The sequence below is a fragment of the Phascolarctos cinereus genome, unplaced genomic scaffold, assembly GCF_003287225.1.
Source record: "Phascolarctos cinereus isolate Bilbo 61053 unplaced genomic scaffold, phaCin_HiC Scaffold_726;HRSCAF=1367, whole genome shotgun sequence".
NCBI lineage: Eukaryota > Metazoa > Chordata > Mammalia > Diprotodontia > Phascolarctidae > Phascolarctos > Phascolarctos cinereus.
The window spans coordinates 334,743,152-334,759,845 of NW_027556098.1; the positions used below are offsets into that span (position 1 = coordinate 334,743,152).

The 16,694-nt window shown below is 37.5% G+C and overlaps 1 protein-coding gene across 3 annotated transcripts in view; it reads right to left on the reverse strand.

The window, feature by feature from the left end:
* LCP1 (lymphocyte cytosolic protein 1) overlaps window positions 1-16,694 on the reverse strand; it is a 96,726-nt gene that overhangs the window by 13,983 nt on the left and 66,049 nt on the right. For all 3 annotated transcript variants that reach the window (XM_020993734.2, XM_020993733.2, XM_020993735.2), the window contains exons 5-10: window positions 16,082-16,214; window positions 10,922-11,003; window positions 8,542-8,707; window positions 6,226-6,368; window positions 2,795-2,890; window positions 1,634-1,829 (exon numbers count right to left, since the gene is read on the reverse strand). In XM_020993734.2, the coding sequence (XP_020849393.1) occupies window positions 1,634-1,829; window positions 2,795-2,890; window positions 6,226-6,368; window positions 8,542-8,707; window positions 10,922-11,003; window positions 16,082-16,214 (816 nt within the window). The remainder of the gene's footprint in view (window positions 1-1,633; window positions 1,830-2,794; window positions 2,891-6,225; window positions 6,369-8,541; window positions 8,708-10,921; window positions 11,004-16,081; window positions 16,215-16,694) is intronic.

Here is a 16,694-nt window from a genome sequence, read left to right on the forward strand (position 1 = left end):
TTTAAAAACTCCAAGTGCAGTGAGAAAGCAGCTAACAAGAGGAACTAACTGTAATGAATCTTGATTCCAGCTGCTATCATTCACCAATTCCATTTAGTTAAGTCTTTCTTCCACCCCCACCATTTATGTGCCCAACACAGTGCTGGGCATGATGAAGAATACAAAAGACATCAGAGTTCTTGTGCTCAAGGACTAGTGGTCTAATCAGGGAGATAACATGGCCATGCCCCAAAGAGAAAACAATATAAGACAGGATATAATTACTAAGTGACTAAATGTGTGGTACAGATAGTAAGTGCTAAGGGAGGTGAGAAAGGGGAGAAATTAGTGTGGGTCAGCCTCAAAGGGAAAGACTTCATAGAGGAATATGAGAGGAGCAAGGACTTTAAATACTCATGAGATCTGATAGGTTGGGTTTTTTTTGGGGGGTTGGGTTGAGGGAGAGTATCCAGGAGGAGAGAGGAGTGGGGAAGGTGTTCCAAGCCAGGGGAAAAGTGTAAACAAAGGCATGACAGTGGATATGAACCTAGCATCTGTCAAGAGACACCAGCTCAGCAGGCATCTTGTGAAAACCTACTGTAAGCAGGTAAGGTCCTATGTTCAAATGGTGAGGGGACTGGCTTGACTAGAACAAAGGAGATGAAATAAGGTGATGAACTTGGACTCAACATCAGGCAACAAGCAACCATCATTACAGGTTCCTAAGCAGGAAAGGGTTGGGCAGCTAAGTGGTGTAGCACACAGAGCGCCAGGCCTGGAGTCACGAAGACACGAACTAAAATCCAGTCTCAGTCACTTACTGAGCAATTCACTTAACCCTGTCTGCCTCAATTTCCTCATCTGTAAAATGAGCTGGAGAAGGAAATGGCAAATAGTTCCAGTATTTTTGCCAAGAAAACCTCAAATGAGGTCATGAAGAGTCACACGTGCCTGAAAAAACTGAACACATTATATTTAGAAGAAATGTGGCTAAAACATCTTGTTCTTTTTTTAATGCAATGATTTATTTAATTTGATAATGAGATGAAGATGTTGATACTTCATTTGAAAATAAGATGTCATGTCTGATTCTTCATGACCCTATTTGGGGTTTTCTTGACAAGGATGATGGAGTAGTTTACCATTTCCTTCTCCAGTTATTTTACAGATGAGGAAACTGAGGCAGACAGGGTTAGGTGACTTGCCCAGGGTCACAGCTAGTAAATGTCTGAGGCCAGAACTGAACCCAGGAAGATGAATCTTTCTGACTCCAGGCCTGGCACTCTATCCACTGCACCACCTAGCTGCCCTGATGAGATGAGCATTGCCCTTCTGAAAGCATTTAATCCTACATATAATGGATGGGATATAACAGTAGTTGATTATTCCTTCTTGGCTGTAATTGATATGATTTATCTGTTTATTCTCTTCTTTTTTTATATCAAGAAAGTGATTGATCACCAATTGTGTTTTGTTCTATTTGCAATCAAGTTTTGAATTACAAACTGAACAGCTGTCATATGTGTTTTGATTTTTCCTAACATCTTGATGCAAGCAGTTATAGCTACTTTCAAGATACCCCAATCAACGTCTTTGAACTCTGGTTTATGTGTTTTGGTTTTCCCAAAATATTGACACAACCAGTTATAGTTACCTTCAAGAGAACCCCAATCAATGTCTTGGTTCTCTGGTTTATGTAAGGCAGGGTATCTGTTAAAGAGATTGGCAATGAAAGCCAAGTTCAACTTGGGGTTCCCACGGACGACATCTGTGGCAGTGACAAACTGCCGGCATCCCAGTCTTTCTGCTTGTTGCAGCATACACTCTGCCCTCTGGATGTCATCCTTCTCCTGCATCAATGTAGACAGATCTTAAGTCTTGGTCAAAGTACTATAATGCTTGAAGTATATAGGCATAATATAAAAATTAACACTAGGTTTACTTATTCCTTAGTATTTTCTCACGGTGACTACTGCAAACTTTTATTTTCCTGAAATCAATACCCAAGATACAAGCTTAAAAGTGACCTTAAAAGCTTACCTCTAGAACTGGAATTTTATCTAAAAGAATTATAGACAGGTATTTGTCCTTTTAAAAAAATTTCCAAGATAATTCACAGGGTCTTCTGGTAGCATCTAATATGTAATAAGGTACATCAGATATTTTTAGAGGATGCCTCATTACTCAATTTTGGACAAATTATATAACATAGGAAGTTTATAAATTCTCAAAATTATAGTAATATAGTAATATAAATGTCTATGAAGTCTACTACTTAGAATTCCTTTTACTTTGAGACTTTTACATATAGTATATAACATAAAGTAGTAATAGTAGCTTGTTATATAGTACTTTAAAAGTTTGCAAATAATACTGTATACATTGTCTCATTTGAGCCTCATAACAACCCTGTGAGGGAGATACTGATGAGAAACCTGAGGCCATTGGTAAGGGGCCTTGCCCAAGGTTATACAACTACCAAGTTTCAGAGTAAGAATTTGAACTCCAGCTTTCCTGCCTCCAAGACCCACATTCTTTCCAGGATACTGCATTGCCCCTTAGAATATACTGCATATTACCCAAATGTCTTTTTACTCATTAATTACTCATCCAATGCTTAGCACAGTGCTCAGAACATAGTAGGTGTTTAATAATATTTATTGACTGATCAATTCTTTAACTTCCATGTCTTCTTTTTTAAGAGTAAGAAACATAAATACCAACCCCATTCACTGTGGCACAGAAAATGAATGATCCCCTCTGAACTTCAGGGTCATATGTTTTCCTGAGAGTAAGCTTATATGTCCATTCTTACCCTTATTCCTGACATGTCAATAGTAATAGCGGGAATCCCTTCTTCATCTCCCTTTGGAGCCACCTGTTCAAGCAGGTGGAAGTAGGCTTTCGAGTCCTGTGAGAAATCAAGAAATTAGCATTTTAAAATAATGCAGCTAACTAAAGGTGTGACAGTATTACCTAATAGCAAGCATGCTTTACTTCTGATTCGGTAATCATTCATGACTAAAACTTCATTAACAAAGCTAGAAGCATTTTGCTAATTTGCATTTTATGCCCTGTGGCTTACCATATCATTTCACTTCATTTTCTATTCAAAAGCAATTTAAAAATAAACCACATTACAAGCAAAAAGAAAAAAAAAACATATGCTACCCTTGCTGCCTTTTAAGAGGATACAATCAATTTACATGTATTAAATTGTATGCATGAAAAATATATACCTTTAAAATTCTGTAGAAGTCAGTCAGCTAAGGGTTAAACAAAAGACATGACAGGAGGAAGCGGAAGAGTTCAAAGAAACATTAAACAGACACTAAGCAAAACAAAAGAAAGTCAGAGACAGAAGTTGAAGCAATCACCAAGCATTTTTTAGGGCAAAGGGAGAGAATAAAACAGCATAATCAGTAAATCCTGGTCTAGGCCTTCTGAACTCACAAATCCAGAAATAAAAGCCAAATTTAAGTTTATCTCATAGAATAGTTACAGCAGTTTGAACTCATGGATGGTATTTCCACCATCTCTAACACTCTGGAAAATGTCTCATCAGAAGAAGAAATTCCAATCTTTTTAAAGTATATTCTTATTTTCACATGTGGAAATAGAGGTAGATGGATAGACAGACAGATAGATAATTTATTTAAATTCTCTAAAAGCAGCTTAAGTGATCATAAGCCAGAAATATTGTTCACTATTTGTTAAGTCAGAAAGATAATTTAGTCTTATTCATTTCTCCTATTAGCCTGCACTGGGGAAAAGCGATTTTCAATCTCTGTCACATCATCAAGCCCAACCTCAACTTTTCTGCCCGACCTTTTTTGACAATCACCTTGGGGACACTATCAAGTGGATTCAGCAGGAAAGGATAATAAAGGACATCCTAAAACCAATGCTTAGTTATATTATATGCCATGATATCACTTGCCACTTCAGCCATCTTCAGACGACCAGGAAAAAAGAGAAGCCTCCAGATCACCAGATGCCTCATAGACCTTCCACGGACTACCGTGAACTGTACAGATGGAATGACTGTCTGCTCTCTCCATACATGTTGACTTTATATATGTGCCTCTTCTAATGCTACCATCAAAAAAAGATTTGCCTCAATATGTCAATATTACTATACTTTTTTAATGATTCTCATCCCATTTAGAAAGTTTCCAAACTCTCAAATGGTTGCAACACTGGAAGAATATGATTCTGCTGAACAGAAACCAGTTTAATTTGTTTCTAAACAGCTCTAAAATATTCGAGTATCTTAATTTTGATTGAGAAAAGATACAACACTTTAGAAAGGCTAAATTGCTAATAGCAACGGCAACTAGTTCACTCTTTCAGTTGTGTCCAGTTTTTTATGACCCCATTTGGGTTTTTCTTGGCAAAGATACCGGAGTGGTTTGCCGTTTCCTTCTCTAGCTCATTTTACAGATGAGGAAACTGAGTCAAACAGGGTTAAGTGACTTACCCAGGGTCACACAGCTAGTAAGCATCTGAGGCCAGATCTGAACTCAAGATGAGTCTTCCTGACTCCAGACCCAGCACTCTATCCACTGTGCCCATCTAGCTGCACAAGCTAGACACTGAGTTCAAACCTAATCAAGTTTGGTGGAGTCAAGAAGTATAGTCAATAAGGCTTGATAATAATATCTAGCATTTTAATATAACTTTAATAATAATAGCATTTTAAGGTTTGCAAAGTGCTTTACACGTTAAATCACTTGATCCTCATAACTCTGTGAAGGAAGTGCTATTATTATCCCCATTTTACAGATGAGGAAATGGAGACACAGAAAGGTTAAGTGACTTGTCCAGGGTCATACAACTAGTTAGTGTCTGAGACAGGATGCAAACTCAGGTCTTCCTGATTCCAAATCATGCAGTCTATCCACTGTATCACCGAGCTTGTCTTTAGCTAGTTTAGGCAGGGTAATGAGCTTCAGGGTATTAGTAGATATACTTAGGAAATAGGAAACTCTCTATAGGAAGCACCACTGGAATAGATCCTTATGGAAAGACCAGGAAAAGAAGGTAAAGCTTTGGCAATGTAAAGAAACCCAGCACCCCATACCAATCATCTAGATCACAATGCATGCAGATGCATTATTGGAACACCTAATTCACAGAAGCCTAAGCATGTCAGGGTTATATTCAAACTATTTATCCTTGAACCATCGATGCTCTTTGTCTCTTGAACAAGAGACAACCACTTTTCTAGTAATGCAATTAAGTAACTCATACTTTTTATTACAGTGAGAAACTACTTCCTGCTGTCTAGCCAAAATTTCCTCCAGTACAATCTCTGCCTTTTCCATCATCTTGATTTGTCCTTGGCCAGAAGAAAAAAAAAAAGGAAAAAACCATAGTTGTTGCCTTTCACTAATATAGCCTCTTCCTGTACACTTAAAGAATATCCATCAGACCTTTTTTTTGTTGGGGGGGGTGTCTGGAACTGATAAGCCACTGAGATTTTATATAGGATTTAATTTTCCACACCTCTCTGGAAGAAGTCTTATTCAGGAGAAGAATTCTCAGAATTACTATATATGAAATTCATGAAACTTCCACATGTAGAAAATAAGCAAATTTTCACAAAATTTATCCACATTTTAAAAAGAAATTTTTATCATCAATTTCTTTAAAGAAAAGTGAGTTTTGTCCATTTTTTTAAAAGTGTTCACCACTTATGAAATAAGAAAGACATCAGTCATATCCATAGCACAATCTGCACCTGCAAAAACTGACATCTGTCTCTCCTTTCCCTTCATCCTCCCTTCTTCCCCTGTTCTACCCACTGAGCTGCAATGATTGCTAACTGAAGTAGCTAAGATTTTTAAAATATGTATAACTCAGTCATGAGAGCCCCAGAGATGCCTTCTCAGACCCAAGAGTGATAATTTCACCAAATCCAAAGCCTACAGGCCAAGTGTGCTTAACCTGAAGTCTGTGAAAAGATTTCAAGGGGGTTCATGAACCTGGATGAGCAAAAAGCTACACCTTTATTTTCACTACCCTCTAATCAAAATTTATCATTTCCTTCAATTTTTAAAACTTATTCTGAGGGGTCCATAGGCTTCACCAGACTGCCAAAAGAGTCCATGACACAAAAAAAGTTAAGAGCCACTGCTATAGACAGGTCTGAAGAAAGGTATCTAGGTGGAACTTCAACCAGTCATAACCCCTTCCCGACCCCTCCAATACTAGACAAATTGAGTCAAACTGTGTTCCTCCTACCTTGATGTCAGTACTGAAGTTGTTGATTTTATTGCAGCCTGAATTTTCCAGGTGATAATTTGCCCATCTCAGCAACAGGTCCTCAGGGGAAAGTTTCATCAAGTCTTCCAGACTCTCACCTTCCCTCAAAAGCGCAATCAGAGCTAGACAAGTAAAATAGTAAAAGTGCAAAAAATAAATCCTAGGTGCATGTGGAAAATGGTCATGTCTTCTATCTATATAATCCATGGAATTAATCTGAAGAAAGAATTAATAGCCCTTTAACCTCTCTGGGCTTGGTTTATCATCTGTAAAATGAGGCAGTTGAAAAAAATGTCCTTTAAGGTCCCTTCTAGTCCTAACATTCTAATTCTATGACTTGTTCATAGGTTTTGTTTGGGCTTAAGGAAAACTCCTATGCTATCACACTGATCAGCCAAATTTCCTTTTTTTCTTCTTCATAGTAAAACTCTTAAAAGGGAGATTGAGGAAGGAAGAAGATAGACTAAAAGCTATGTGGACGTATTGTGGAAGACCCTAATTAGGGCTAACACAAGACCCCCATGGTTCTTTCTATCCAATAATCTCAACTTGGCTAATATTCTCTGCATCCCTGCAAGGAAAACAGATGGAAAGCATTATGGTATTATCTATTATCCTCTAATTTAAAATGAAACAACTGAGACAACAAAGAAGTTGAGTGAGCTGCTCAAGATCACAGTGGCACAACCAGAAATGTCACCTAGATTAACTTTGTGTTCATTAGACCACGTTTCCTGATATGATGACATTTTTACTTTTTGGAAATCAATTTTGTAATACTGACAATAAACTGTTTCTCTTCAATTCTCAGAGATATTTTAGAGTTCAAATACTTCTATAATTGTAGCATCTCAGCAGTGTAATTTCTCCCCCTTCTCTCAACTTCCAGAGGAAAAGGTTTTATTTAGATAGCAGATTTAATTTAGAATCTGCTATTTTCAAGCCAATATTTTTGTGCCACATTTTCTAAGATCTTTATTTGTTCTTTTCCTCCTTTAAAACATTAACTATAAGAAATATCACAAGAAGGCAATATATATGGATTGAGATTGTATATGTAAAGCTCTCTATATGTGCCTACTGTTATTATATAATAAGGCATGTAAAAGGCACCATGGGACACTCCACAGACTATTACAATTGAAAGACAGAGATGACATCTGGCTATATAGATGTCCAATAGAAATTATACTTCTGGTGCTAGTCATATCTGTACATGAAATAAAGCTTCTAGAATGTGAGAGCTGGAAGCATTAGCAATCATTTAATCTTGCTCCCTTATTTTACAGATGAGAAAAGTGAGACTCAGAGATGAAATGACTTGTCCAAAATCTCACAGCTAAGTCAGTGGCAGAACCAGGATTAGAATCCAAGTTCTGGATGCCCAGTCCAGTGGCTTTTCTACTACAGCACTGTGTTGTGTAAAACTAAGCACTTATCTTTGAAACTGGGATATCATTATTTTGTATGCACTGGGAAAGGGTGTGCTGTGGCAGGTGTTTCAAAACATATGGAATAAACTTAGCAGGTCATTACTTTCTCATGAATTATAAATCCATCATGTGACCTTTGGACTCTGCTTAACACATGAAAGTTTCTCCAAGGACTCTACATTTTTAGACAGGGACCACTCTGTACAGATTCAAGCACAAAGTAACATACAATATTCAATTATCACATTCAATTATCATATTGGGCAGCTAGATACAAGTGGATTGAGTCAGGAAACTTGTCTTCATGAGTTCAAATATGGCCTCAGACACTTACTAGTTGTGTGACCCTGGGCAAATGACTTAACCCTGTTTACCTTAGTTTCCTCATCTGTAAAATGAGGTGGACAAAGAAATGCAAACCACTCCAATATCTCTGTCAAGAAAAACCTCAAATGAGAATCATGAAGAGTCAGCCATGACTGAAATAACTAAGGAAACAAATATTCAACTATCTAGATCTAGAATGAGCTATCTGAGGAAAGCTTTTTGAGGCTGGAGTCCCAGACAGCTAAAGTAAGTTACATGTTCCATTTAAACAGGCATTATCAGCCTGTGGTATGAAGAAGCTTTCACTTTCATTTCTTAAGAAGTCTGATCACTGTGGGAAAGAAGAGAAATGATGAACTGTTGAATTCATCTACTGTGCCAGGTAGAGAGCCCAGCATTAATTTACATACTTTATTCAAGTCTTCTTAAACAGTCTGAACCTAGCTATCCTTCACACCATTCTCTATTTCATCAAAACAGCTGCATTCATAGAAGGCCACCCCACAAAATAAAAGGCTCTAGCCTCTGTCCGTACCTTCATTTCTGCTGAGCTCAATGTCGGCAAACAATCCAATTTTGATGACTTGCCACAAAAGACCCAAGACCAGATAAGGTTTCCCCTCTTTTAAGTCCTCAGCTCCTATGTTAACAACATGGCACCCAATGGCTGATGCAGAGTTCAGAGCTAGGTTCAGATTCTCCTGAAGGGGGGAAAATGACAAAACGTGCCAGTAAACACCAAGTGATGATTTATGGCAATAATAACAACAACAACTTGACAACTACCACTAATTTTTTCTAAAGACCTCATAGGGCTTTAAGGGCATTATCTCATTAGACCACATAACATCTCCGAGAAAAAAAAATAAAATAAAGCAACAGTGGTATGTAACAGAGTGAGGAAAAAAAAAGTTTAAGATAGAAGACCCAATGACTAGCCTGATGCTTCAGTCTTCAAAAAAAACAAACGTTAAGTGGAATGCCCATGTTAGTAATGATTCTTACATTTCCCATCCTGCTTTGAGATGGAGGCAGTGCATTAAGCCCCCTACTGAGAAAAAGGCAGCATTATAGTATTGAAAGAGGTCACCCATTGTCTTGTCATTGCCTGTGTACTATAACACAACAGTGGATGTAAAGAAAGGTCATAAAAGAAAGAGGCGATAGCTTTCTTAGCGGGGAAAGGGAGTGGGAAGAGAATAATAACCAACAGTCAATTTTGTGGAAGAGCTATGGCAGGTGTTATGATGACAATATTTACTGAGTACCCTTGACATCTAGATAACTTGGTTAAATATACATACAAGTTACATACTAATTTCTTATAACCACGTAGCTCTTTTGTACCATGTGTAGAGGGGGGTTAAAATGTGCCAACTCAATCTATACACAGTGACCTCTATCAAACCATTTGAAAGGCAAAAAAAAAAAAGGATGGGAGATTATGGATGGAAATGACTCACGAAGCAGGAAAAATGTCAGGGATTCACAGTATTATGATAAGAGAATAATAACAATAATAGCTGGCAATTATATAGTGCTTTAAGGTTTGCAAAGAACTTTATATTGAATATTGAAGTTGATCTTCATCTGTGAGGTAGGTGCTATTATCATCCTATTTTGTTGATGAGGAGGTTGAAGCACAAGAGGTTAACTGATTTGTCCAGTGTCATACGGCTAGAAAATGTTGAGGCAGGATTTGAACCCAGGTCTTCCTGACTTTTCCATACTCTATTATGCTGTGCTGCTTTTTCTTTTTTATTTAATTTTTAAAACTGCTAAACTCAATTTTATTTTACTTTTATTAACATCTACCCTTTTCCCTCTGACCTCCCTGCCTTCTCACAATAAGAAAGCAAGAAAAACAAAACCTCTGTTGCAAACGTGCAAATCATGTCAAACGAATTCCTACATTGGGTATGTAAAAAAAAAAAAGCCTCAATCTGGGCTCTGCTTCTAACACCTCTCTTTCAGAAAATGGATGGCATGTTTCATCATGAATCCTCTAGAATTATGGTTGGTCACTATAGTCATCCAAATTCCCAAGTCTTCCAAGATTTTGTCTTTACAATATTATTGTCATTGTATAAACTGTTCTCCAAACTCACTGCATTCTGTATCAGTTCATCCAAATCTTCCCGAATCTCTCTGAAACCACACACTACACACACACACACCCCCTCTACTTAAACCCAAACAGGAATCAATAAATAAATACAATGCAGATTAACTAATCAGTGACTATGTTCTTAACCAAGTGGATTCAATTGTTTTATAGAAGTGGAATGCAAAGCAGTAAGGTAATTTAATGGTTCTGAATGCACTTACTGCTGCTTAGTCTTCCAGTTAATCAAAGTAATTGAATGCTAAAAGCAGGTTATATTTATCACACTGCTGCAGCCAATATTGTAGTGTGCCACAGTGAGGCTGCCAGGACACTTCCCGTTTTCTACCCCCGCATTTCTTAGAAAGGCTTATCTTTTTCACTAAAATGGCATGTTTTTGGAACGGGCTCCAAGATAACTCATAGGGGAAGTTGAAGTTAACTCTTAAGTTACTGAGAATTTTCTTCATAAATGAATCTCCCTCTTCCTTCCACCCCCCACTTCTTTTTTAGCACAGTATAGCTATTGATTATAATAAAAGACAAAACCTGAACATATTCCCTTAATTCCCACCTGTCTGCACAGAAATCATAGGCTCTGCATCCTGGCTTATTGGCCTTATTTGGTCCGGTTTCTGGGAAATTCTGTACTAAATCAAAGCAAGCTAATTTTATCCTCTGCCTCATGCTGATTCTGGTAGCTTAGGAAAGGGACATGGATTGATTCTGTGGCTGTGGCCCTCATCTCTCCCTAAAGCTATGCCTGTAACTCAGATGGAACAGAAAAACAAAACAAAACATTTTCCCGTACCTGGATGGTGAATGGGGTAAGTTTCTTTTTGTTGATTGTTCTTTCATCAATTGTATCTGGCACTGACAGGTTGATCATTTTACTAAAAGGGAAAAGATCAAAATGAAAACAATGAATGAGTGGGCCCTTGGCCACCAAGGCCTAACAATACTGATTGCTATGGTTTTTTTGATATTCCAACATGTAAGCAAGCAAGACAACATTATATCTAGGCACCTAGGTAGTAGAGTGGATATAGTGTTAGATCTGGAGGCAGGCAGACCTGAGTTCAAATCCGACCATATACACTTACCAGCTGTGTGACCTTGAGAAAGTTATTTCACCTCAGTTTCCTCAACTGTAAAATGGAGGTAATAACAGCACCTACCTTGCAAGGCTGTTGTGAGGATCAAATGAAATAATATTTGTAAAGTGCTAGCATAGTGCCTGGAACATAGTAGGTGCTCAATAAATACTTGTTTCCTTTTCCCCTTCCTAGTCTGTGTGAAACCAAAGAGGATTATTTTGATTCAAGTGAACCTAGAACAGGCTTAGTATACCTGAGGGAGGGAAGCTGAATACATTAACATCTTTGGACAAGGACTGAAGAAGCAAATGCATTTTGCATACACAAATACACACCCCCCTGAATTTTCTTAGCATATCAGCAAATCCTGAAAAGGCAGCTAGGTGGCGCAGTGGATAGGGTGCAGTGCCTGAAGTCAGGAAGACTCATCTGAGTTCAAATGTGACCTCAGATACTTACTAGCTGTGTGACCCTGGGCAAGTCACTTAACCCTGTTTGCCTCAGTTTCCTCATCTGTAAAATGAGCAAGAGGAGGAAATGGCAAGCCACTCCAGTATCTTTGCCAAGAAAACCCCAAATGGGAGTTTTCTGGACACCCAAGAGTCAGACACGACTGAACAACAAAAGCAAATGCGGAGGATGCCCAAAGCAAATCTCATGCTTCCTCATTTCCTCAGTCATTTCAATCAAAGTCAAGGCAACAGAGAGAACTAGTTGGTCTCATGGGTTCCCAAAGTGGACAACTGCCCCCTGGGGAGAGATGGAACTATGTGGGAGGGGAGGGTGGTAACCTCAGGTACAATTGGGGGGCATTGAATAAAAATAAGACGGTGGTGGAAGCATAAGGAAAGAGAGAATTTTGAAAAACTTTGTACGTGTTTCATTTGTTACGTAACAGAGTTAAAGTCGTAGCAACTGCATTACTTTCCAAATAAAACACAAAACGCAAGTTATAACTGATCAGTGGTCAAGTCAGATGACAGGTCTTAACAAGAGAGTGTTGGCAGGAGAGCAAGTCGCTCACTATCAGTAAGTATAGCATGCACTGGCAGTAACAGGTGAGTGTAACGACTTATTTACAACATGATACTACACAGTTATATGATGTAATACTGCATTATCAAAATCTCAATGCAGGAAAAAACCCCACAAATTTACAATAAATTATTAAATTTAATATGTGCTATTTAATATATATATTTTATATTTCTTTAAATGATGCAAATTTTTTAAAAAAAGTCGAAGGTTAAAGAAAGTAGATTTCCAGGGAGGTGCTAAGTAATTTTTTTTAAAAGGTGGCAGTAGACTAAATAAGTTTGTGAACCTCTGGTCTATATGTTTCTGGCTAGGAAAAGGGCACCAGCTTCACCTATACATTGTTCAAAATAGAAGCATTAAAGCTTGATGAGGGAAGGATGTGAGCATTCCCCCACAACTACATACTGAGGAAGTACTACTTAGTCTCAGTTAATGGAAATCCCCAGTTCTATTTTAGGTGTCTGGATCACAACCTGTATCCCAAGCGGAATAAATGTATTGGGTCTTAGTGTATTTATTATTCTATTTCTCTCCTACCCTATCCTTTTCCGTTCTATCACATAACAATATATCACATGTATTATATTATTTATTTTAGTACATTATATCATATCATATTATATTATACTATATTGTGGTAGTAATTTCCCCTAGTAGTATCTGATATATGCTGACTATATCAGGTACATACTGTAGACAAAACCTATTATTTATAGGATAAAAGAGACAAGTAAGAGCAAAGATTGAGTGCTAAATCTGGAATAAGGAAATCTGCATTTGAATTCTTCCTCAGCCTTGCTGTGTGACCATGTACAAATAAATTAGTTAATCTCTGAGTCTCAGTTTCTCATATGTAAGATGGGGATATTTACATTGCTTGTGTCTCCAGGTTGTTCTGAGGGAATTAAACTCAAGCTGTTGTTTTTCTAAAAAAAAGCAGGATGGTATGGTAGAAAAAGCATATCGGTAGGGGGAGCTAGGTGACACAGTGGATAGAGCACTGGCCCTGGAGTCAGGAGGATCTGAGTTCAAATCCGGCCTCAGACACATAATATTCACTAGCTGTGTGACCCTGGCAAGTTACATAAACTGAATTGCCTCACAACCAAAAAAAAAAAAAAAAGGAAAGAAAAAAGAAAAAGCATATTGGACTCAAGAGTCAGGAGACCTGGGTTCAATTGGACAAGTCACTTAATCACTCTGTGACTCATTTTCTCTATCTATAAAATGGGATAATAATAGCTCATTACCTATCTGGCATGGTTTTTGTAAGGAAAGTGAATTGTAAACTTTAAAACTCATACAAATTTGAGTTATAATTATTATTGTTGTTTTTGTTAATAATAATAAGAAGAAGAAGTAGATTTCACTGGAGCTGTTAGTAACTAAATATTTGATAGTCACAATGGAGATAAACGGAAGATCCCTCAGGTCTGAGAGCTTGTTCTACTTTGAAATTATACAACAAAAAATGATCTTTACTTAAAGGGGGCAAAAATTGGCATTAGCAATATTTTTCAAGGAAAAACACTATCTGACTGAAAGTTGTGTTTCCTATCACCATAACCTTGTACTTCTTGAGTGCAAAATAGTATTTTAGGGAAGAAAACATAACATCATTTAATATTATTATCACTAATAATAATAATAGCTAGCTTTTATATGGCAAATATAATTTCATTTTACCTTCATAACAATCCTGGGAAGTAAGTGTTATTATTATCCCCATTTTACACATGAAGAAATTGAAGCAGAGAGAGGTTAAGCGACTTGGCCAGGGTCACACAGCTAATAACTGTCTGAAGTCAAATTTGAACTCAGATATTCCTGACTCCAAGTAGTAATAGCAATAATAATGATGATAACTGGCATTTATACAGCATTTTAAGGTTTGCAAGGCAATTTAGATACCTTATCTGATCTGATCTTCAAAACAAGCAAGTGAGGTAAATACTGCTATAGGTATTGTTGCCCCATTTTATAGATGCCTAGTATAAGCTAGAGACACCTGAAGGATATATTACAATGCTGAAGTCCCATACAACAACTAGGTTTAGATCAACTTCACTAATTCATTTCATTGATTCATTTTCTTTCTTTCTTTCTTTCTTTCTTTCTTTCTTTCTTTCTTTCTTTCTTCTTTCTTTCTTTCTTTCTTTCTTCCTTCTTCTTCCTTCCTTCCTTCCTTCCTTTCCTTCTTCCTTCTTCCTTCCTTCCTTCCTTCCTTCCTTCCTTCCTTCCTTCCTTCCTTCCTTCTTTCTTTCTTTCTTCTTTTGCTTTTTGGTGATGCAATCAGGGTTAAGTGACCTGCCCAAGGTCACACAGCTAGTAAGTGTCAAGTGTCTGAGGCCGGATTTGAACTCAGGTTATCCTGACTCTAAGGCTAGAGCTCTGTCTACTGCACCACCTAGCTGCCCCTTCACTGATTCATTTTCACACTTTTATGAAAATATTAGTGACCTGATTTGAATATTCACTCATCATAGTGGACATCTGAAGACTGCTTATAAAATACAATCTTTAGTAAAGATATAATCTACAAAAATATTTTCAGATATCCGCTTTGGGGCAAGCAAGAAATGTTCTTGTGATTAGAGGAGGTTCTTAAGAACTTTTCTATTTCAAAAAATTATTTGCTGAGTAAAACTAGTGGCAGGAATACCACTTTTACAGACACATGAAACACACACCGTCACTCTCTCCCTATACACAACCCATAGTGATTTTGGCAGCTTCACATTATTCAGGCTTTTTGCTATAGCCCCACCACTTTCCTAAAACAGCACAAAGGCCAAAGCATGAAGGATTTTAAATGGCAATTTCTATGTCTGCCTCTTTTACAACCATGCTCAGCACAGTGGAGACTTCCACAGATCCCTCAATCTCCACCAAAGAGGAAGAGGAGTATGGTGGGGTAGAACGGTTATAGAGATATGGCTATAGACCGTGGTTAATGGAGTTGGGCAAAAGTACACTCCTATATTTGATGACAGTGGTCTCAATCTATCTAATATAGTGATGGTGATGGTGGTGGTTGTCAGGTAGAGTCCACAAGACCGCTTCATCCTTTTTCCTCTTCAATCTGAATTTCTGTGCTAACTACAGAGAGGTTCCATACCCTAGTCTCTGAAGAACAAAGATCTAATTAGAACTTAACTATTCAAGTAAGCCCTAGAGAAGCCTAGACTACTGCTAGGATGGTCCTGTAATAGCAGTAACAGCAACTCTAAGAAAGACTGCTGTGAACCAGCATGTCAGGCAAATGGTCAATTATGTGCTGGGATAAACTGTCCGTACTTTGGGGATTACTGCTTTCTCTCAAGTAGCTTGATACATTTTTTTCCTCTAAATTCATGTAGAGGTCATGTGCCTATGAATGTATAACACAAAAATCCTGTTTTAGTCACAGGTTAAGTTCTTTAACTCTGATAACAGGATGCATTCAAGGTTAAAGGATGCAACGTGCAAATGACTTCTGTTATAATTTCCCATTTTATATTACTATTATACCAATATCAGGGAATGTTTAGATGACACAAAATAGCATATTATCTATACATTATTACTATTTTGCCCACAGAATCCATCATGTCTTTTTTTTCCACAATGAATTTACCTTCCTAATTATATTTAGTTTAGGCTTTTATTAAAATTAGTTTGGACCTCTGAGTTATCAACCAATGACAAAGGAAAAGAAATCAGTAGAGGGCTGGGTTATCAGAAAACTGCCATGCATGTGGTTAAAACAGTGCCAAGTTTACCTCATAAACTAAAAAACATAGTGCATGCATATAATTACACGGACACTTAGAAACCAATGAGGCAGTATTGTTTACCATAGGACGATGCCATCTCCAACAGCAGTAAAGAGGTCATCTGTGTTTGGATCCATAGGGAGGACATGCTTACAATCAGGATCATTTTCCAGGGCTTTGTTTACCCAGTTAACAAAGGCATATTTTTCTTCCTCTGCAAGTCAATGGTTACATTTATCCATTTGCAAAACCATACTCCAATATAAACAACAAAGTTCACTCTGATCTCAGAATGTCAGAGCTAGAATAAACCTTGTAAGTTCATCTAGTCCATCCCCCTGCTACCCCAAACTTCCAGTGCCTTTTGTGAATAGCCACGGTATCTATGTTTACTCAAAGTCACAAAACACTCTGAAAACAGACTTGAAGGTAGACAGAGATATTCAATAAGAACATTCAGTAGGAGGAAATAAATATTGCTTCTGGCACAGGAGAAGAAATATGGTCTAATGCTTGTAGGTTGAACCTTATGGGCTCTGCTTCTAGTCTTCCTGAGTATTGTGTGGTTATGGGTAAGTCACTCAAATTTTCAGTGTTTCTTTCTAATCATTCCCAAAATAGGCTAATTCATGGGGGATTTTGAGGTAAAATGGACATCAATGATGCAATCTTTCTCTTCTGTTAGCAGGCATTA